This window comes from Aotus nancymaae, unplaced genomic scaffold, assembly GCF_030222135.1.
Source record: "Aotus nancymaae isolate 86718 unplaced genomic scaffold, 86718_ANA_hifiasm-v0.15.2.pri h1tg000029l, whole genome shotgun sequence".
NCBI classification, from domain to species: Eukaryota; Metazoa; Chordata; class Mammalia; order Primates; family Aotidae; genus Aotus; species Aotus nancymaae.
This window is the reverse complement of record NW_026988442.1, coordinates 32885055-32908327: the sequence shown is the minus strand read 5'-3', so window position 1 is coordinate 32908327 and position 23273 is coordinate 32885055. Positions and strand designations below refer to the sequence as shown.

Below are 23273 nucleotides of genomic sequence, written 5' to 3'. Positions count from 1 at the left end.
AAGGAGTTTATGAATTAAAGTTGGACTTGAACATCAGGGAGTGCCATCGGCAGAACAATGGCTCTCCAAAACTATCCACATCCTAATTCCCAGAACCTATGACTGTCACCTCGCATGGCAAGAGGGAATTAAGATTGTAAACAGAATTAGTTTGACTCATCAGCTAACCTTAAAATAAGGAGTTCAGTTTAGATTACCCAAGTGGCCTGGTGTAATCTCACTGGTCCTTAAAAGTGGAAGAGGCTCCAACTCCATTAGCTCTGTGCCTATCAGAAAAAAAAAAAAAGTGGAAGAGGAAGACAGTCGAGTAGTCAGAAAGAAATGTGACTCCAGAAGAAAGGCACAGGGAGCCAATGCTGCTGGCTTTGAGTAGAGAAGGGGCCGTTAGCCAAGGAATGTGGGCAGCCTCTAAGGCTGGAAAAGGCAAGGAAACAGATTCTCCACTTGCACATTCAGAAGGAACTGGCAAAACTTTGATTTCAGCTGCATGAGACTTGCGTTGGACTTCTGACCTCTGGAACTGTAAGATAACGTGTTCTGTTGTTTTAAGTCACTTAGTGCTTGAGGGCATTTGTTACTGCAGCAGCCATAGGAAACTGATACAATGATGAGAGAAGACTGAGAAGCTGGCTTCAGATCCATAAGGAAGTCAGAGGTCTTGACAACTTGCCTCCTGCAGGCAGCTTTGTCCTACTGATCCTCTAAAAATAAAAGTAGAGGCAATCACTGCTTCTGCTTCTCCCCGTCCCCTGCAGCGTTGGGAGCCTGGGTGCTCGCTCAGCGGATCCAGGCAAGGCTGCTGGAAGGACCTTCTGATCTTGCGGCTGGTCAGGCACAAACAAGGGATTGCATTCAGATGGGCCGCAGCCACTCGCAGGGCTCAGCAGGTAGAAGATGTTCTCAGCTGAGCAGAGGGTGCTGTCCGGTTTTTTTTTTTTGGTTGTTGTTTTTTTTTTTTTTTTTGCAAGGCCAGGAAATGGCCTTCTAGACTTGAAATTGAAGGGCTCACGGAGTGATTGCTATTTTTTCCTTCACAAGAGAGGTCTGGTTAAAACAGGAAACGCCATTCGCAGCTGACAGACATCAGGGCACCATGCTTTCTGCGTTTCCTTCACAATCTAACTGGGCTCACCGAGGTTCAGAGTGAGGGGCTGACACTTGGAGACTGTCCATCTATGAAGGAATATTTTCCCACCTTTCAAGGGCAGCTGTTCCTCTCCCATTATCTAAAAGGAAGCATACTGTACATACAATAAAAGCACAGATCTTAAGTGTTTAGTTCTGAGTTTTGAGAATTACATACACCCCTGTAATTAACATCCACCCAAAACAAGTAAGGGAATGTGTTCTTTAGCCCAGAGAGCACCATGGGCCATTTTCTAAGCAATGCCAAGCACCACGCCCCATCCCCCAGAGGCAATGACTAACATGCTTTTGATTGCTATAGATTAGTCTTTCCTGTAATTCCACAGAAATGGAATAATTCACACTGTGCTCCTTCATGTCTGCCTTCTTACACTCTATGTGATTTTGAGATTTGTTTATGTGGTTGCATGGACTGTCCATTCCATTTTCTTACTGAATAATCATATTCCATTGTATGGATGGACCTCATGTTTTGAAAATCTATTTGGCGGCTGGACACAGTGGCTCATGCCTGTAATTCACATCTGCACTTTGGGAGGCCGAGGCGGGCGGATCACCTGAGGTCAGTTCAAGACCAGCCTGGCCAACATGGTGAAACCCCGTCTCTTCTAAAAATATAAACATCAGCCAGCGTGGTGGTGCACACCTGTAATCCCAGCTACTCGAGAGGCTAAGGCAGGAGAATCACTTGAACCTAGGAGGCAGACGTTGCAGTGAGTCAAGGGTATGCCAGTGCACTCAAGCCCAGGCAATAGAGCGAGACTGTCTCAAAAAGATAAAATAAAACAGGCCGGGCGTGGTGGCTCATGCCTGTAATCCCAGCACTTTGAGAGGCCAAGGCAGGTGGATCACCTGAAGTCAGGAGTTCGAGACCGGCCTGACCAACATGGAGAAACCCCGTCTCTACTAAAAATACAAAATTAGCCGGGCGTGGTGGCACATGCCTGTAATCCCAGGTGCTTGGGAGGCTGAAGAAGGAGACTCGCTTGAACCCAGGAGGCAGAGGTTGCGGTGAGGCGAGATCACGCCATTGCATTCCAGCCTGGGCAACAAAAGCAAAACTCCATCTCAAATAATAATAATTTAAAAAATAAAAAATTAAATAAATAAAATTAATAAAATTAAATAAAAATTTAAAAATTAAGAATCGGTTTTCCTATTAATGCCATTTGATCCATTTCCAGTTTGTGGCTATTATGAATAAAGCTGCTATGCATATTCAAGAATAAGACTTTGTGTAGACACAGGTTTTCATTTCTCTTGGGTAATACTTAGGAATAGAGTCTATAACAAAGTACCAAACAGTTGTACTCCCTTTAGCAGTGAACCAGCCTTCTGCCTCCTCTTCATCTTCACCAACATCTGTTTCCTTTTTTTCTGTTTTTTGCTACTCTAATATGTGTGAAATTGTACCTCAATTTAAGTTGCACTTCGATGTCTTTTGCTGATTTTTAAAAGCTGTGTTTATCCTTTTATTATTATATGTAGTTTTTTTATATACTTTGGATACAAGTTATCACGTATGCAAAATTTTCCCCCAATCTGTGGCTTGTCTACTTATTTTCCTAATACAGTTGACCCTTGAACGACACGCGTTTGAACCATGTGGTCCACTTACAGGCAGGTTTTTTTCAACCAATTTTGAATCAAAAATACAGTATTTGCAGGTTTCAAAACAGTGGGCTGACATTTCATATACTCAGATTCTGCAGAACTGACTGGGGAACTTGAGTATGCGTGGATTTTGGTACATGTGGCAGGTTCCAGATTGGTCTGTAGTATCTTTGAATGAACAGAAGCTTAAAAACGTAATGTTGACCAACTTAAATATTTTATTTCATGATTAGTGCTTTTTGAGTCCTAAGAAATCATTGCCCAACCCAAGCCTACGACAATATTATTCTGTATTTTCTTCTAGAAGACTCTAATTTTATATTAGTTCTCTGATCTAACTCAAATTTATTTTGTGTCTGGAGTTAGTATAGGAGAATGAACCAATAAATACAATGACTATTTGTTAATTTCCTACCAAATGGCCAGGCACCGTGGAGACCGCAGGATCACGGTCCCTGAGTTCAGGGTCCAGTGCAGGGTTCAGTAAACCTTTTCTTTAAAGGGCCACATGGTGAATATTTAGGCTGTACAGGCCATACAGTCCCTGTTGCAACTACTCTACTCTGCCTTCTAAGGCAAAAGCAGCCAGGGCAGTACCTAAACACGTGAGCATGCCTGTGTTCCAATACGAGCATTCATAAACAATGAAATTTGAATTTTATATAATTTTGTTTTGTTTTAACTTTCTTTGAATTTCATATAATTTTTATATTTCATTAAATATTTTTCTTCTTTTTTTTAACCAGTTAAAACTATAAAAACTGTTTTTAGCTTGTGGACTGTACAGAAACAAGCAGTCAGGTTTGACTTGCAGCCCCAGACCACAGTTTGCCAACTCCTGGTCTGCTCAACAAGGCAAACGTTCAACAAACATGAGGCCACGCTGTGATACCAGCATGGAAGCAAAGAGCTTCGTTCTGTGGGTGAGAGGATGACAGGCAGTGGGTAATCTGCTTTGGATGAGACCAAAAGGAATTATAACTAAACCACAAGGAGATACCACAAATAAGTGTTGGGGAGGATGTAGAGAAACTGGACCCTTTGTCTATTGCTGGTGCAAATGTCAAAGGATACAGCTATTGTGGGAAACAAAAAGACTAAACCTAGAATACAATATGATCCAGCAACTCCACTTGTAGGTACAAACCCAGCCTATCAAAGGTATCAAACAGATATTTTTTTACACCAATGCTCATAGCAGCATATTTGGCAATAGCCAAAGGGTGGAAACCCACATGTCCATCAACAGGTAAATGCATAAACAGGCGAGTGCCTACAATGGAATATTATTCAGCCATGAAAAGAGTGGAATTCTGATTCATGCTACCACATATATGAAACCTGAAAACATTATGCCAAGCAAAATAAACCAAACCCAAGGGAAAAATATTCTATGATTCCACTTTTATGAGGTACTTAGAATAGACAAATTTATAGAGACAGAAAGTATAACAGGTTCAGGGACTGCTGGGGACACTGGGGGGTTATTTAAGCAATACAGAGTTTCTGTTTGGGCTGATGAAAAAGTGTTGGAAATGGATGGTGGTGTTGGTCATCCAACATTGGAAATGCGTTGAATGCCACTAAGTTGTGCACTTATTAATGGCTGCAATGGTAAATTTTATGCTATGTTTATTTTACCACAATAAAAATGTATTAAAAATTAAAATTAAAAAAGAATTAAAACTAAAGATCTCACTATTGTCAACAAGAGTCAAATTCTGTAAAATTTTTTAAGAGATTTATTCTGACGCAAATGTGAGTGACCATAACCCATGACACACCACTCAGGAGACCCTAGGAACATATGCCCAAGTGGACAGGACCCAGCTTGGCTTTATATGTTCTAGGGAGACATAACACATCAAATACATGTAAGACATACATTGTTTCAGTCCAGAAACATGGGACAACTTCAAGTGGGGTGAGGGGAAGGTGGTTCCAGGTTCCAGGTAGAATTTAAAATGTTCTGATTGGCACCGGGTACAGTGGCTCACGCCTGTAATCCCAGCACTTTGGGAGACTGAGGCAGGCGGATCACAAGGTCAGAAGATCGAGACCATCCTGGCCAAGATGGTGAAATCCTGCCTCTACTAAAAATACAAAAATTAGCTGGGCGTGGTGGCACATGCCTGTAATCCCAGCTACTCAGGAGGCTGAAACAGGAAAATCACTTGAACCAAGGAGTTGGAGGTTGCAGTGAGCTGAGATCACGCCACTGCACTCCAGCCTGGTGACAGAGCAAGACTCCATCTCAACAAAAAAAAAGAAATTCTGATTGGCAATTGGTTGAAAGAGTTACTATCAATAGAAACGGCTGGGTTACAAACAGAGGTTATGGAGGCCAAAGTTTTATCATGCAAATGAAGCCTCCAGGTAGCAGGCTTCAGAGAGAACAGATTGTAAATGTTTCTTATCAGACTTAAGGTCTGTGTTGATGTTAAATGCTCATCGGCTTTCTTGAATTGCAGAAGGGAGGAGGGCATAATGAGGCATGTCCCACCTCCCCTCCTTCCTGTCATGGCCTAAACCGGTCTTTCAGGTTACACTTGGAGTGCCCTGGGTGAAAAAGGGGTCCATTCTGATGGCTGGGAGGCCGGTAGGGCCTGCAAATTTTATTTTTGGTTAACACTCTGTGTCTTTCCAGCACTAAGTCTATGTCATGTATTAATTCATTTAGTCTTCACAACACTATGAGATAGGTTTCTTATTATCATTATACCCATTTTGCTTATGAAGAAACTGAGGCCCTAAGAGTTCTGATAACTTGCCTGAAGTCATACAGCTAGTGAGCCACAGAACCAGGATTCAAACCAGAGAAGTCTGGTTCCAGGGCCGTGCTTACAGTTACCACGCCACACTACCTCTAAAAGCAGTAGTGACTCTCCGCCTGGACTGAACACTAGAGTTCTCTGGGGAGCACTTAAAAATCTCCACATCCAGGCAGCACCTCTGGGGCTTCAACCAGCACCAGTATCTGGAAAAGCTCCCCAGGTGTCTCCGGTGTGCAGCCAAGGTTGGGAATAACTGCCTCAAAGGACAGTCTTCTCTCAGGAGATGACATTTCAACCACAACCTCAAAAATGATATGAGTCAGTCATGTGGGTGGGGGAGTGTGGGGAGAGAGAAGAATCACAGATTCCGTGTATTTCATTAGTTATGCATTTTCATCAAGCCACTTTTGTCTTTTTTTTTTTTTTTTTTTGAGATGGAGTTTCACTCTTGTTGCCCAGGCTGGAGTGCAGTGGCATGATCTCAGCTCACTACAACCTCCACCTCCAGGGTTCAAGTGAGTCTCCTGCCTCAGCCTCCAGAGTAGCTGGGATTACAGGCATGCACCACCACGCCCAGCTAATTTTGTATTTTTAGTAGAGATGGTGTTTCTCTATGTTGGTCAGGCTGATCTCGAACTCCCAACCTCAGGTGATCCACCTGCCTCGGCCTCCGAAAGTGCTGGGATTATAAGCATGAACCACCTCGTCCAGCCTTTCTCTTATGTCAGAAGAATGGCATGTATCCTAATAGCTGAAATTTATTCAGCAGTTATGCTGCAAGCATAATAGTAAACACTGGTTGTGTGTTATCTCCATTACACTCACAATGATCTTAAGAAGTCAACACCATCATCCCATTTTACTGATGAAGCAACCAAGGCCTAAAGAGAATTAGCTCCTTGCCCGAGGCCACAGTGGTACTTAGTGGAAGTGTAAGGACACTCAGGTGTGCTAATAGCTCAGCTCTCCGGCTCCTCCTTTCCCGGTGAAGCTTGCCAAAGGCATCCCAGACAGGCACACTGAGAAAGAAAGTGACATCCACTTCCGGTTGGTTTGGTTTTATGCTGTTTCCTGCACTTGTTTGCCTGTGGTGGACCCCTCAGTGAGCCCCACCCCTTAGTAGATTGAGTCAGAACCTTGATGCTCCTCTAATACAATGGTCAGAAAGGAGGCCAAGCACCGTGGCTCACGCCTATAATCCCAGCACTTTGGGAGGCTGAGGCAAGTGGACCACCTGAGGTCAGGAGTTCAAGACCAGCCTAGCCAACATGGTGAAACCCCATCTCCACTAAAAATACAAAAAATTAGCTGGGCATGGTGGCAGGTGCCTGTAATTCCAGCTACTTGGGAGGCTGAGGCAGGAGAATCACTTGAACCCAGGAAGCAGAGGCTGCAGTGAGCTGAGATCATGCCATTACATTCCAGACTAGGTGCCAAAAGCAAAACTCTGTCTCAAAAAAAAAAAGAATTGATCAGAAAGGAGCTCACAGAAGAGGCTCAGTAATGCCTCTGAATAATTTCAGTCTGGGGTGCAGAGGAGGCCTGAGGCTGGGAGAACATTTCTGGGGAAATTCAATGTATTCCCAGCTAGAAACCAATATGTAGGTTTGCAAGATTCCTATTCCAGAAAGAAGGTAAGTGAATGTGTGTGTGTGTATTTGTGTGTGTGCCTGTGTATGTGTCTGTGTGTGTGTGTATCTGTGTGTGTATGAGCATCTGTGTGTGTGTCTATCTGTATGTGTCTTTTTGTGTGTGTCTCTGTGTGTGTCTGTGCATGTGTTTGTGTGTGTGAATGTGTGTGTCTGTGTGTGTCTGTGCTTTTGTGTGTGTGTGTGTGTGTGTGTGTTCCTAAGTCTGGAGCATGTGGATCATGTCCACAACCTAGAACAAGCCCGCCTGACGAGAGAAGGTCACGTTGGGGAACACGATATTTTGGGAGAGTCCCTTGACTTTTTCTTCCCAATTTAGAAAGCCCAAAGCCACGTCTTGCTTGTTCATCACTCTGACCTTAGAGCAGCATCTGGAAGTCAGGTAGTTGCTCATTAAAATTTGTGGAGCAAGTGAACAGACACAATGGGGTAAGGGGCGGGGAGCTGACTGAGTCTAGGAGGCTGGGGAAGGCTCCCTACAGAGGTAGCGGCCAGCCAAACAGGTATCAACTAAAGAACAGCCGGAGGAAAGAATCCTCCAGGGAGAACAAAGTTCCTGTTCCAAGGTCAGACTGACTTTCCTCTGATTCTTTGTCACTCATAACTGATAAGGAAACCGAGGCTCAAAGAAGCTTTGTGACCTTGTCAATTATCACATAGTAGAAAACACCAGAACTTGGATTTGAACTTGGACTCCCAGAGGCAAAAGTGCCTCTCCCAGGGCACTTTTTTTTTTTTTTGAGCAGAGTCACCCAGGCTGGAGTGCAGTGGCACAATCTGGGCTCAATTGCCTCCCAAATTCAAGCAATTCTCATGCCTCAGCCTCCCAAGTAGCTGGAATTACAGGCATGTGCCACATGCCCAGCTAATTTTTTTTTTTTTTTTTTTTTTTGGTAGAGAAGGGGTTTCACCATGATGGCCAGGCTGGTCTCAAACTCTTGACCTCAAGTGATCTACCCGCCTCAGCCTCCCAAAGTGCTGGGATTACAGGCATGAGCCACTGCTCCTGGCATCCCAGTGTACTTCTGTTGCACATTGGCAAACAGACAACAGAAGGATAGTGAGAGTGAATGACATATTCATAGTGACACAAAGATCCCAACCACCATCATCAATGATACAAATCATGTAACAGTATCAACCACATTTCTTAGGAACTTACTATGTGCCAGGAACTACTGTGTGTGTTTGAAATGCATATATATCTTCAATTAATCTTCACCAAAAAAACTAAGGAACGGATGCTATTACGATCCTTATTTTATAGTTGTGTAAATGAGGTCCAGATGGATCAAGTAACAAGCTTCGACAAATGGTATCATATCAAGTTGAAAAGCTTCTGCACAGCAAAGGAAACAAGCAACATAGTGAAGAGACAGCCCAGCCCACAGCATGGGAGAAAATATTCGCAAACTACCCATCTGACAAGGGATTAATAATCAGAAAATAAAAGAAACTCAAACAACTCTATAGGAAAAAAATCTGGCCTGGCAAGGTGACTCACGCCTTTGATTCCAGCACTTTGGGAGGCTGAGGCAGGTGAATCACTTGAGGCCAGGAGTTCAAGACCAGTCTGGGAAACATGGTGAAACCTCATCTCAACAAAAACTTAGCTGGGCATGGTGCCATGTGCCTGTGATCCCAGCTACTTGGGAGGCTGAGGTGGGAAGATCACCTGAGCCCAGAAGGTTAAGGCTGCAGTGAGCCATGATTGAGCCACCACACTCCAGCCTGGGTGACAGAGTGAGACCCTGTCGAAAAATAAAATAAAAAATATAAATGTATAATAATCCACTCAAAATGGACAAAAGGTTTGACTAGACATTCCTTAAAAGAAGACATACACTGGGCACTGTGGATCACACCTGTAATCCCAGCACTTTGGGAGGCCTAGGTGGGTGGATCACGAGGTCAGGAGTTCAAGACCAGCCTGACCAATATAGTAAAATCCCGTCTCTATAAAAAAATCTTAAATTTTTTTTTTTAAAAAAAGACATACAAAGAGCAAACAGGCATATGAAAAGGTACTGAACATCTCTGATCATCAGAGAAGTGAAAATCAAAACTGCAATGAGATATCATCTCAACCCAGTTAAGATGGCTTATATTCAAAAGACAGGCAATAAGAAATGCTGGTGAGGATGTAGAGAAAAAGGACCCCTCATACATTGTGGATGGGAATGTACATTAGTACAACCACTATGGAGAACAGTTTGGAGATTCCTCAAAAAACAAAAAATAGAGCTACCATATGATCCAGCAATCCCACTGCTGGGTATATAGCCAAAAGAAGCAAATCAGAACATCAAACAACGATCTGCACTCCTGTTTGTTGCAGCACTGTTCACAACAGCCAAGATTTAGAAGCAACCTAAGTATCCATCAGCAGATGAATGGATCAAGAAAAGATGTGGTACCTATCACAATGGAGTACTATTCAGCCATAAACAAGTATGAGATCCTGCTGCTTGCAACAATGTGATAGAATTGGAGGTCATCATGTTAACTGAAATAAGCCAGACATAGGAAGACAAACATCATACATTCTCATGTTATTTGTGAGATCTAAAAATCGAAACAGTTGAACTCATGGAGATAGTAGAAGGATAGTTTCCAGAGGTTGGGAAGTCTGTTGTGGGTCCGGGGGGGATGTGGTAGGGTGGGGGAAGGTGGGGATGTGCATATATATATGCATTTCAAACACACACACTAGTTCCTGGCACGTAGTAAGTTCCTAAGAAATGTGGTTGATACTGTTATATGATTTGTATCCTTGGGGATGATGGTTGGGATCCTTGTGTCACTATGAACATGTCATTCACTCTCATTATTAATGTGTACAAAAAAGTTAGAAAGAATGGGTAAGACCGAGTATATGTTAGCACAACAGGGTGACTGTAGTCAATAATAATTTAACTGTGCATTTCAAAATAACTAGAAAAGTATAACTGGATTGTTTGTAACACAAAGGACAAATGCCTGAGGGGACAGATAATCCATTTGTCATAATGTGATTATTACACATTGCATGCCTATATCAAAACATCTAATGTACCCCATAAGCATATACACCTACTATGGACCTACAAACATTAAAAATTTTAAATATATTTATATATATAACAAGCCTCAGTTTACACAGCTGACAAGGTACAGAGCAGCAGTTCAAACACAGGGGTATCAGACTTTGGAGCTCAGTCACTGTTCTCCTGACCTGCCAGAAAATTCAGTCCCCAGCATCAGATAAACTGACTTTTGGCTGTCACCCAGGTAATGATAATAATAATAATTTATTAGATCTTGCTTTTTGAATTATTAGATCTCGCTTTTCTGAGGACTGCACCTTTTCTCAAGCCTCAGGTCCTCATCTGTGAATACAGGATAACAATAGTGCCTAGCTCCCACGACGGTCGTGTGAAGCCATAAAGTGCTTAATAAACCTTGGCTGTTATTTTACTTATCATTCTTCCAGATTTTTTCTGAGAAGTCATGCAAAACAGGAATATAGATTGCAAAAAAGATGCTAAGCAGGAAGGCACTAAAGGAAGCCTTTCTCCAAAGGGGATGTTTATTTCCGAGACGCACAGAGGGGAGCTCAACCAGCTGTTTTCCAGGAAATTGTCCATTTAACCCAGAGTTTAATGACTAGCCAGTGTCGAAGGACGGAAAAGAGAAGAAAACAAACAAGGATGATGTAAAAATCCAACCGCACACTGCATAAACTCCGCGGTCTCCAAGATTTACTCAGAATCCTGAGCATTTTCCATCCCTCCAACATGGAGGGAAAGAATCAAAACCATCACCGATATTCTACTGGTAGCTAAAAAATGAAGTTAAATCAGAGTAAACATCAGAAACCAGAATACTGGAATCAGTAAGATGTAAATGATTAATCCATACCCAGAGGCTGAGGCCTTTGCCTCTGAAGTTTCTTCTGACTTAAATTTTCTCCCCAGTCACCACCTCTGTACCTCTTCCCTGCACCATCACAACCTTCCATCTCAGTTCAAATGTCTCCTCCTCAGAGAAGCCCTCCCAGTTCTCAAATGGAACTACACTTGAGAGTTCTTGACTTTTCCTTGCCAGCAGTACCAAGTTTGTGATTAAATTTTTCTATGATTGTTTGATCAGTGGCTTTTCCCCAAGCAGACTGCTAGATTCAGGTGGTCAGAGGTCTCGTCACCACTGTAGATCAGAGATTTCATTCACCACTGTAGATCAGGGCAGATCAGTTCCAGACTTACAACAGAAACTCTCTCTCTCTCTCTCTCTCTATATATATATATATATTTTTTTTTTTTTTTTCACAGTACACGTATAAAGCTTCATTATATTTTTGTTAATTGAGTGAGTTTGAAGTTTGGTAAATTTCCTTTAATTATCATTTATTCATTCACTGGATGAGGACCTAGATTCATAGTGTATGCTGTTCAACAGTGACCACCATCACTGGTTCATTCAATTAGCAAATGTCTATCAGTGCTTAATACCTGCTGGGCACCGATTTGAACAATGAGGATACCACAGTGACAAGAAGAGACAAATCCACACCCACATGGAACTTACATTGTAGTGGGAGAAGAGCATCAACAAATAATAAAAACGACACATATCTGAGGCGTCAGAAGTGCTCTGGAGAAAAAGTAAAGGAGAGAGACGGGGAAGACCATGCATATAAGGGGGCATTTAAAAACAAAACAAAAAAAAACAGAGTCTTACTCTGTCACCCAGGCTGGAATGCAGTGACACTGTAAAAGCTTGCTGCAGTCTCCAACTCCTGGGTTCAAGCAACCCTCCCAACTCAGCCACCAGAGTAGCTGGGACCACAGGTCCACACCACCATGCCTGGCTAAGTGTTGTATTTTTTTGTGGAGACAGGGTTTCACCATGTTGCCCAGGCTGGTCTTGAACTCCTGGGCTAAAGTGATCCTTCCACCTAGGCCTCCCAAAGCCCTGGGATTTCAGGCTGGAGCCACAGCTCCTGTCGCAAGGGGGCAATTCTAAAGGGAGATGCTGGAGAGGACCTCACTGAGCAGAGACCACCAGAAGGAAGGGAGCACTGAATGTCGCATTTGGGAGAGGTCCTTCCAGAAAGAGAGTAGCAGGCTCACAGGGCCTCGGGGGCGTGCCCTTAGATACAGTGGCCAGAGTGGAGGAAGCAAGAAAAAGAACGGTGGGTGGGCGAGCTGGTCAGAGAGGGCCACTTGGACAGACGTGATTAAATGGCTTTAGATTTTACTCTGAGCTGGCAGTCACTGGAGAGCTCTGGAAAGAGATGTGACATTGGAAATGTTTTTTAAATCACCTCACTCCGGAGACGAGATGGAAGGAGGCCACAGGGGGATTCAGAGACAGTACGTGCATCGACTGCAGGAAGCTCCAGGGACTCCTGTAGCTCCCCAGACAGGGTGGAAGCAGGACGCTGTGGTGAGACTCCTGTCAAAAAATAATAAAAAACAAAATTCGCTGGAGAAGGAGACAAGTGAAGCAGAGGGTAAACCAATTGGGAGTCCGTGGCAGTTGTTCAGCCAAAACACCACATGGACTTGGCCAGGTCGATGAAGATGGGGTAAAGCCGGGAGATTTGAGACCTGTTATAGTGGGAGACAAAACAGGCTATCCAGACGGGGTGAGGAGATTAAAGGAGAATAAAAGAGGCACTGAAGTTGTTGGAGTGGGGCTGAGAAAAGATGGCGGCAGCAGGCGGCCCTGAGAACAGAGAACCCAAGTTCTTTTTGGGTCACGTTGAGTGAAGTTGATGAGGAAGCAGGAACAGGGTATACATATTGGTACTTAAAAAAAAAAAAAAATGTTAGCTCTTCTCCCTCCCTCCTCCCTGCACCTACCGGAAGTGACGTGGATGCAGCGGAATGATGCAAGGCGTAGCGGAAGTGACGCAAGGCCTAGCGGAAGTGATTGCAGCCGCGGCGTCGTGCTGTAACGAAGGAAGACGGCATTGTAAACGCCGGAGCGAGGTTCGGCCTACCCCGAATTCGCTGCTGTTCGGAGACTCGCGGGTGAAGGCACCGTCACCATGTCTGACCAAGAGGTAAAACCTTCAACTGAGGACCTGGGGGATAAGATAAAAAATGAAGATATTAAACTCAAGGTCTTTGGACAGGATAGCAGCGAGATTCACTTCAAAGTGAAAATGACAACACCTCTCAAGAAACTCAAGGAATGGTACTGTGACAGACAGGGCGTCCCAATGAATTCCCTCAGGTTTCTCTTCGAAGGTCAGAGAATTGCTGATAATCATACTCCAGAAGAGCTGGGAATGAAGGAAGATGACGTGATTGAAGTTTATCAGGAACAAATGGGGGGTCATTCGGCAGTTTAGACATTGTTTTTTATTACCATTTTTTCTGTTCGCTCAATCCTTTTTTATTTTTAAAAATAGTTCTTCTGTGACGTGGTATTCAAAACGGAATTGAAAACAGGCACTCCATCTCTTTAAAACATCTGGTAATTTGAATTCTAGTGCTCATTATTCATTATTCTTTGTTTTCATTATGCCGATTTCTGGTAATCAAGCCTCAGTCCTCTTCATATTGCCGTCTCTTTTTTAAAAAATTACGTGTGCACAGAGAGGCCACCTTTTTCAGAACTGTGCATTTTCAGGTGATAAGATCGACCAATGCAAGTGTTCATAATGACTGTCCAGTTGGCCCTGATGTTCAAGCACGGAGTTGCTTCACTCCTGAACTGTGACTTTTGGTGGGAGATGGAAGTTTTTTTTAGAGAACTGAGATGTGGAAAAATGACCTTTCCTTAACAACTTGAAGCTACTTGTAAAATTTGAGGGTCTGGACCAAAAGAAAAGGAGCATCACGTCCCTGAAGAAAAAGCATTTGAAGATTTTTTTTTTTTTAAATCTAGTCAGAAGATCCCAGAAAAGTTCTATTTTTCGTTAGCAATTAATAAAGCTATACATGCAGAAATGAATACAACAGAATGCTGCTCTTTTTTATTTTACTTGTACTTTTTGGCCTGAGATACTGGGTTTTAAGTGGACATTGTCTGCACCAGCTTCATTAAAATAAACAATATTTGTATAAATTGTAAAAGAAAAAAGTAGAATATTGCATAAATGCAGAATAGTGCAACATCAGGAGTATCCAGCTTGATGGATCTTCCCAAAGGGGAACCCATTGAGAGTTCCTCTGCACCCCCTTGTATCATGTCCCCACCAAGAGTAACTACTTCCCGAGTCTTAAGCAATAAACAAAGTTTACTGGCATTTTTAAACCTAAGATCCGAGGTGAGTGAGGGCATTTGCCCAGAATTTTTCAAAAAATTACCTCAGTTGGCTGGCCTCTGTGGCTCATGCCAGTAATCCCAGTGCTGTGGGAGGAGCCCTTGGAGCCAGTAGTTTGAGACCAGCCTGGGCAACTTAGTGAAACCTTGTCTCTACAAAAAAAATTTAAAAATTATCCAACCATGCTGGTGCATGTCTGTAGTTTTGGCTACTCGGGAAGCTAAAGGGGGAGAATTGGTTGAGCCGGGGATGTTGAGGCTGCAGTGAGCTAGGATTGCATCACTGCACTCTTAACTGGGCAAAAGTGAAAACCTGTCTATTAAAAAAAAAAAAAAAAAAAGGTCGGGGGTGGGGAGAGTGGGAAATACCATATGTTTTTTGTTTTGTGTGTGTGTGTGTTTTTTCCTTTTAGATTGAATAAGAGGGTTTTGTTTTGTTGTTTGGCCTGGAGGGGGTGCTTGTTTGTCCTTACCCTCCTTCCCATGGTGAGGCGCTAATGCAAAGTGTGTGTGGGGTCTCCCCTAGCCCCTCGACCGGCAGGGAGGGAGCTTCACATCCCACCTACTTTTTCTTGCCTCACAGTCACAACAGCAACAGGTATAACTGCAAACCCTACTCCTCTCAGAAGCAAGTTCCCTCCTGCCCACCCCTTCCCTTTTGAGATTCTTTTTTCTGGTCCAATCCCAACAGACCGCTTTTCTTAAGGAATCATAGTTTCTAGTTTTTGCAGTGTTCATTTTAATGTTTTGATGCAAACACAGCCAACGTCATTCTACTCTGCAAATTCATTTCTCCTTTCTCTCTCAATATCTCTCTCTCTCTCTCTCTCTCTCTCTCTCTCTCTATCTCTTCCTCCCTCTGTCTCCTTGTTTCTGTGATTATTTTTTTTGGAAATAATCCCCCTCACTTTATGTCTCCATAAACCTCTGACTCCAGCAGATGGAACAAGGCTGCTATTCCGAGTCAGCGGAATCAATGGGCCAGCTACAAGTGGGAGGTGAGTCTTACACACTGCAGTTTCACCCTAGTAAGTGACGTTGTGGCAACACTCACAGAACAAAAGGTTCACCTTTTTCATCTATTTTTACTTCTAGGAGGCCCTGGTCCTGCAGTCTTTTAATTAGAGAACTGTTTTCCCCTTCTTGGCTCTGCACACATGTTTTCTATATAATATTAAACAGTAACCTGTGAGTCTCCCACATCCTGGTATGCTCTGGATCACAGACCACATTTTTGAAACACACATACACACACACACACACACACACACATCACAGACCACATTTTTGAAACACACACACACACACACACACACACGTGAGACCAAAATCTGTACTGGCTGACTACTGGCAGGCAAAGTAAAACCGCATTAAATTTGGCTCGCTTACTTGCTTGCTTTCTCTTTTTCTTTCTTTTTTACTTCCTTCCTTCCTTTCTTTTCTTTTTCTTTTTAACAATTTGTTTGAGATATGATTTACATGTCATAATATTCATCCATTTTAAGTGTGCAATTCAGTGTTTTAAATTTTTTTACTAAGTCGTGTATTGGCTATTTCTTCTTGGAAAGAGGGCCACTGGAGAAACATCTTGACCCAAACCCACTCTCCCCACTTTGAAAATGGACCAGTAAATAGCAGAGAGCAAATTCTGTTTTACCCCCGAAATAGTTATTATTCATTTCATTGTGCCATTAACAGCTTACTTCCTGTGTTTTGATTCTTAGCTGTTCAGAAGCCACATTGCTTAGTTTTTACACTATCAAGAGATTTCTTTTGTGTTGCAGGTGTTTTTTATTTATTTGTTTCTTAGGGGTTTAGTTGGGAGTCTTTAGCTCTTTGCTTTATCTGCTGGGCTAGAGAGATTTGAAATGAACTTTTGTGGCATGACAGACTGTACATAAATATGTGGTATTCAGAGCTAAGCTTAAGCATTCGCAGCATTCTTACTTTTGAAACTAGTGGAAAGGAAGAGACTTAGAAACACAAGTAGGGCACAGAGGCCTAGAACCTTTTCCTAGTATCAAAATCTTATTATATAATTTGGCTTTAACTCTGTGAGTCTCCATTTTCTCATCTGAAGAACAGGAATTAAAATAACCACTTCAGGAGATTAGCCTGAGGGTCCAATTCATGTGAAAGCACCTAGAACAAAATCAATTTTTTTAAAAAAAAACTATCAATATTCATTGAATATGAATCTTGAGGAACTTTCCTAGTGGCATAAGAATTCTGTTTGTCAGGGTGCATTAATAAACGCATAGTGCCTTCTGCTAAATGAGGGCGTACTAGTTTGATTATTCACTCAACAAATATGTCATTACTTGCTGCCTGCCAGGCACTAGGGAGGTATAGGGGACAGGAAGACAGTCAGGTGGAGGCAATGTTCACAGTAGGGTCGTGCAAATAAATATCTGAGTGTAAATTGTGCAAGGATTATAACAGAAACTTCTGGAATGTGCGTGTGAATCTTTAAAGCAGTTTAAGAGACTCTGTATTTTGTTGATATATTTATGCCTATAGGCATAGAAAATTTTTTCTGGAACAACTCATGAGAAATTAGTTACAGAGGCTTCATTTTTATGAAAGGAACTAGAAAAGCACATAGGGAAACATCTTCCACTTTTTATTCTGTACCTTTCTGTAAAATTTTAAGTTTCTAACTCTAAAATTTTTTTTTTTTTTTTTTAGACAGAGTCTCACTCTGTCACCCAGGCTGGAGCGCAGTGACTTGATCTCAGCTCACTGCAACCTCTGCCTCCCAGGTTCAAGCAGTTCACCTGCCTCAGCTTCCTGAGTAGCTGGGATTATAGGCATGTGTTGCCCACACCTGGCAAATTTTTGTATTTTCAGTAGAGACAGGGTTTCACCATGTTGGCCAGGCTGGTCTGGAGCTCTGAATGATCCGCCTGCCTCGGCCTCCCAAAGTCCTGGGATTACAGGCGTGCACAGCCACGGCCTAAACTCATGTTTTTGTTATTTGTTTATTTGGTTAAGTGTCACTGGGCTTCTCTGATCAGTAGGCTGAAAGGCCATTTTTTTAATTTTTCTTCTTAAACTTTTCTCTACTGCAAACAAGACCTGTTACTTAAGATGGATAAATGATTAACTGTTTGAAATATAATTTGTCATGTTAAGCCATTTAAACATTAAACATAACATTATTATACTTAAAAAGACAAAGGTCATTTACAAGAGTGTAAGAATTCATCAGCCTACACCAAACTGTTACTAGCCTACTCTTGCCCAGGTAATACTACTTTTATTCAATAGATATTTTCTCAGTGCCTACAGCATAGCAGACATCCTTCTGGGTATTGGTAGATAAAACAAAGCCCTCAGCAAGTCACAGCCTGGATTCTAGTTGGATAAGCTAGACAATAAATAAATAAAACAAATATACAGTAAGTGCTATGAAGAGTGACCAGGGAGGTAGAGGGTGCTTTTTGTTTATTATACAGAATACCTTTTGGAGTTGCATTCACTACAAATAGAACAGTCAGGAGACCTGTCTGAAGAGACGCCATCTCAGCAGAGTCTTGCATGAAGGAAGGGAAGCGTGAGCCCTGCAAAGGAAGTTCCTGGCCAGCAGGACCTGGAAAGAGCCTCAAACAGGAGAGCTCAAAACCAGTAAAGCAGAGTGCTGAGCTCAGGACTGTCTGTGATGCTGTTCTGTTCGCCTGTACTATAGCTCAAGACAGCTTGTAATTCAGAACTTATTTTTTAAAAAGTAAAAATGAAACACTCATGACTATTAATACCTTTATTGTTGTAGGACTTGGAATATGTGGTTCTGGGCACTGCTTCTTTTTTTCAGATATATAAGAAAATAGTTGATGTAAACTATACCTACTAAAGGAACAAAGATGTATCTTACATGTCAAAAAGAATTTAACTTTTTATAGCCATATTTATTTACAGTCACTACAATAATTTTTAATCTATTATCCTCACAAAACCTCATAAAATATACTTTGTAAACTATTGCAGTACATGCCTGTTTTCATTCCTTGCAAATTATGTAAATAAATGTTACTTCAAGGTCGTAAGGAAAAATACTCAGAGACAAACAAGAAAGGACAGTGAGACACGTTGTTCTCCGCCTACTCTAAGGTGCCTGCCAGTAGGAGGAGCACTGTGGTAGGTGAGTAAAACCACACACTCTGAAAAGCAAACACAAAAGCCCAGCCTCGGTTCAGTTCCCGCGGGGGCCCTCACCTGAAAATCAGGGGCTGGCTGTTCAGTGATTTCCGCGACCCCCGACGAATTTTCTTTCCCTTTCCTTTTGTCTATTTTCAGTTCTAACTCTATGAATTCTGACTGAAATAACTATTTTGTAACCAGTTGTTTTCATTATAACTGGCTAAGCACTAAACTAACCTCTTCTCTCCTCAAGCAGGAGTCTGTGGGCAGATGGCTGTAAGGTAGTATTTCCCAACCAGAAGCGATCCCCCCACCTCCCCTTCTTGGAGACATTGGCAACGTTGACACTTTACATATATATATTTGTTGTTGTTGTTTTTTGAAACAAGCTCTCACTCTGTTGCCCAGGCTGGAGTGCAGTCATGGCTCACTGCAGCCTCGACCTCCCCAGGTTCAGGTGATCCTCCCGCCTCAGCCTCCTGAGTAGCTGAGGCCACAGGCACTCACCACCACCCCCAGCTAATTTTTTTGTAGGGATGGGGTTTTGCCATATTGCCCAGGCTGCGTATTTATATGTAGTAACATACTATATAATGTATAGTATATAGTGTATGTTATACATGTTATATAATATATAGTATATAATATAGGCCGGGCGCAGTGGCTCACGCCTATAATCCCAGCACTTTGGGAGGCCGAGGCGGGTGGATCACGACGTCAAGAGATCGAGACCATCCTGGTCAACATGGTGAAACCCTGTCTCTACTAAAAATACAAAACTTAGCTGGGCATGGTGGCGCGTGCCTGTAATCCCAGCTACTCAGGAGGCTGAGGCAGGAGAATTGCCTGAACCCAGGAGGCGGAGGTTGCGGTGAGCCGAGATCGCGCCATTGCACTCCAGCCTGGGTAACAAGAGCGAAACTCTGTCTCAAAAAAAAAAAAAAAAAAAAAAAAAATATATATATATATATAAAATGTATATATACTATAATACTACATATTAAAACATGTATAAAATACTATATAATATATAGTATAAGATATAGTATGTATTATCTATATCATATAGGATATATAATATATATGATATATACTGTATTCTATGTATATGAAAATTATATTTGTATCTAAATATATATTTATATAAATATATGTTTTATATATGTGTGTGTGTGTGTGTGTGTGTGTGTGTGTGTATATATATATTTTTTTTTTTTTTAAGAGAGAGACAGGATCTTCCTACATTACCCAGGCTTGACTAGAACTCCTGGGCTGAAAGGAATCTCCTGCCTCAGCCGTCTGAGTAGCTGGGGCTACAGGTGCACCCACTCTGCCCAGCTCTCAATTTTCACATTTTTTATTTTCATGACTATAGAGGAAACAGCCACTGTCACCAGATGCTGGTGAGCATCCTACAATGCCTGGGCCAGCCGCCAACAATAAGGAATGCTGCAGTCCAAAATATCATTAGCACCAAGGATGAGAATCTTGGATATGGAGAAATTGGGACAAATGACAAGGGGCAGAACTGAGTGGAGGACCTTGTTTACTGATGATGTCCATGGGGTATTTCCGGAGTAATAAACAGCAGACAATTTTTGCCTCAATTGATGGTGATTCTCTTCTATTGATTGCTCTTTATTTTTTCTGAAAACTTGGGTGTGTGACATAAGTAGCCCCATGGTAGTCCAGGGGCACAATGGGAGAAATGAAAGACGGAAGGCAGGTTCAGGCATGCAGCAGGACTGCAAGAGTAACCTTTCTGTTCTAAGACTTGAAAAAGTTTTCAGATCCTTGGTGTAATCAGCAGAATGTTCATCTGCATATGGCATTCAGAAGCAAACTAAACTTTTTTTTCCTCTGAGTCTTTTGTTTCCAAATCAATGGGAAACAAAGGATATCCCCGCTCCATTCAGGCAGCTTCAATGATTCTCAAATCAACATGGGAGCAGTCGTTGGGCCATTTAAAATATAGTGATTTTTTTTAAAAAAGCATACTTACTAACCTTGTAAACATTCCATAAAAGTACAAGAGGAACCTTTATAAAGAATAGCCAAGTGTCCTTTTTGTAAATAGCCCTTTGTACTTTGAAATGTTCATGTCTATGAAATAGAATTGGACAGATGAGCCTAGGATAATGCAATTTCCCTGTCTTCTAGTAATTGTTCTGTTAAAACATTATATTTCAGCGTCTTAACACTCAGAAGATTAAGGTACTTTGCCCCAAGATCAGTTCCACTTTAAAAAAGCACTTTCGACCCATATTTAACCAACCGTCAGAGAGGATTCAAAAGAGAGCTAATTGAGCACTGAGTGTTTGAAGCATTCAAATCATGGCCCAGGTTTCTTCTTGAAAACACCAACAGCGCAGCCTGGCAGGAAGCAGGGATTAGACAAGAGAATTCCATTGAAACTTGCCTTCCAAACTGGAAGAAAAACTTTCAGTAAGAAAGCGTGAAGTTTGAAATCACTGCATGTTATATTATTCATCTTTCAGACTGCCTCCACCCTTATTGGATGGCATTTTCTCCTCTTACCCCAGCTCTGAGCTGCCACCGTAATTCACCAAGAAACGGACTTCAGCAAGAACGACCAACCCTTCAGAGTAAAGTAGCCACCCTTAGCCTGGTTCTCTTTATCACTCGATTCTGTCCCCACTCTATCTGCACACTATCTCTTCTCTCTATCTAAATGTTTTGTAATTCCCTCTGGTATTCCAAGGCCAGTGAAATCACAGCCTCTGGTAAGGGTGCTAAAGCCGAATGCATTCACTGCTAAGCTGTATTTTTAACCCTTTTCACCAGCCAATTTCAATATTATCAGACCTCAGCAGAATCAAGTTATGGGAAGGCAAGCTGGAAAACCTCACAGGGGAGATTTCATGAAGAAGAGAGAAGCCTGGGTGTTTTATCATTTAAATTATTGTCCTCATCTCCCTTACCACCCCCAGCAATAGAAGCATCAGGAAACTAACAGTGATAATCAATAATCTAATAAGCTCGGCCAACCTTAAGTTCTGCTGTTGTTGTTTTTTCCCTTAAACAAAACAAAAACAGGCATTCTGCCCAGAGCAGAGAGAGAGAGAACCTCTCTCCTAAAATCCCAGAAGTTTGCTGCCAGTGATTCAGTACATACCTGACCAAAAAAAAAAAAAATGTTGCTTAACTGGTTTGGTTGTTTCAGCTGGCTACTAGCAAGAGGAGTAAACAGAACCTTATCATTTCAGTTAAGTCTGGCTTGAGCATTATTTTCAAGTAAATATTTATAATTTCAGTGCTATTCCATTGCTAGCACTTCTGTCTTTGGATTAGATTGACTGAAACATGTTCTTGGATTAGCCCGACTCCATAGCAACAGGCCAGCAGAGGCTGCACCCTCACCGCCCGTCCTTTCTGTGGCGGAGGAGGAGGTATTTGGTGACAATCGGCATCAGGACTCTGCAGCTCTCTTGCCAGATAACAGCTGAATTGAGGAACATTCTTCCTTTGCCATTTGGGCTCTAGTCGATCAGGATTTTTGCTGATCACTTTGCACATCTCAATGAATTTGACACACGGGCATTTTTTTTTCTCTCTCTCTTCATTCAGGAAGTGGAGAGCCCAGCCCGGAGATTCTCTCTGCTCCGATGATATAAACAAATTGTAGAGGAAGTCAAGTCAAACTTTCCCTTGCTGCTTTTGTTCTCCCAACTAGCAATTCAGAAAACAGAGCCAACTTTTCTTGGATGCCTTTTAAGATTGCTCTTTAACTGGAAAGGCAGAAACCCTCGTTTTATTTTGTATCTGTAAAAACAAAGATTCTCCTAAACATATTTTGTTTTCAAAAAAGCAGAAATGCCCTAGAAATTAAAAAAAAAAAAAAAAAAAAAAAAAAAAACGCTGTGTTCTGAGATTTTTCAAACCAAATTGCTCCTTTGGCATTACACAGTTACCTAATTGTTTTTCCTTCTTTCACAGATCTCCAGGCTAAAATACAAACAAGAGAGCAATACCGATCTTTGCGTGGATAATAGCTAAACCTGAATAGAAGCTTCCAGGACCCTAATACCCAGCCAAGGAAAGCTAACAGTCATGATTCAATAAAGTTGCCGGTGTAAGGCATGCGCCAGACAGAAAGGAGACACCATATCTGTAATCTACAGACACTGCTTTAAACATCACATATAATTAAGTCCTTCCCATGGTGGTGGCTACTTGAAGCTTTATCATTAACTTGTAAGATTTCATCTCTGGGTTTCACCGATGGTTCTGAGAACGAACATTTTCAAACACAAGAGGCACCTGCTAACCCAGGAGACATTCTCACCACACCTATTCTCGTCCTCTAGTGAAAGAAGCTCTATGTTAAATGACTGAAGGAAAACAGAAGGGGATACATAACAAAGTGTATGTAGGAGCGGCCCTGGGTGGCTTCCCATGCTAAGTGTTCTATTACATTAATCCTGGTACAAAAAATAAAAAGATGCGACAGCCCCTTGGATATCAATATGCCTGCGTTGTTTGTCCTCCATCAGCCCTCTCTGTACACAGGTGGGTAGCCAGACTTCAACACAGCCCTATTCTCTCATGAAACGCATCAGTTCAAATACAGGCTCAAACTGTTTGCTGAGTTTCTGTGTTCTCCTCTGTAAAATGGGATATATGGTGGTTGTGTCATATGGGATATATGGTGGTTGTGTCATATGGGTTAGAA

General features: G+C 42.1%; 1 protein-coding gene and 1 long non-coding RNA gene across 4 annotated transcripts; both read left to right on the top strand.

The window, feature by feature from the left end:
* The first annotated feature begins 13151 nt into the window (after nt 1-13151).
* Nucleotides 13152-13613, top strand: LOC105727408 (small ubiquitin-related modifier 5). 2 transcript variants are annotated; one of them, XM_064382190.1, is made up of 2 exons: nt 13152-13385; nt 13455-13613. In XM_064382190.1, exons 1-2 carry the CDS (start codon nt 13218-13220, stop codon nt 13521-13523), a joined length of 237 nt encoding a protein of 78 aa, XP_064238260.1. In that variant the 5' UTR covers nt 13152-13217; the 3' UTR covers nt 13524-13613. The 2 variants fall into 2 exon arrangements, with proteins under 2 accessions (XP_064238260.1, XP_064238259.1); XM_064382189.1 differs by having other exon boundaries at nt 13152-13613.
* Nucleotides 13614-17479: 3866 nt separating this feature from the next.
* LOC105727409 (uncharacterized) lies at nt 17480-23060 on the top strand. Of its 2 annotated transcripts, none has more exons than XR_001109766.2 (3): nt 17480-17687; nt 18480-18581; nt 22538-23060. It is a non-coding gene; the product is annotated as an uncharacterized LOC105727409 (long non-coding RNA). The 2 variants fall into 2 exon arrangements; XR_001109765.2 differs by lacking the exon at nt 22538-23060 and adding an exon at nt 19956-20155.
* Nucleotides 23061-23273: the final 213 nt, after the last annotated feature.

What these genes read in the sequence shown, in the direction of transcription:
- LOC105727408 (XM_064382189.1), top strand. Translation starts at nt 13,218, where the DNA reads ATGTCTGACCAAGAGGTAAAACCTTCAACTGAGGACCTGGGGGATAAG.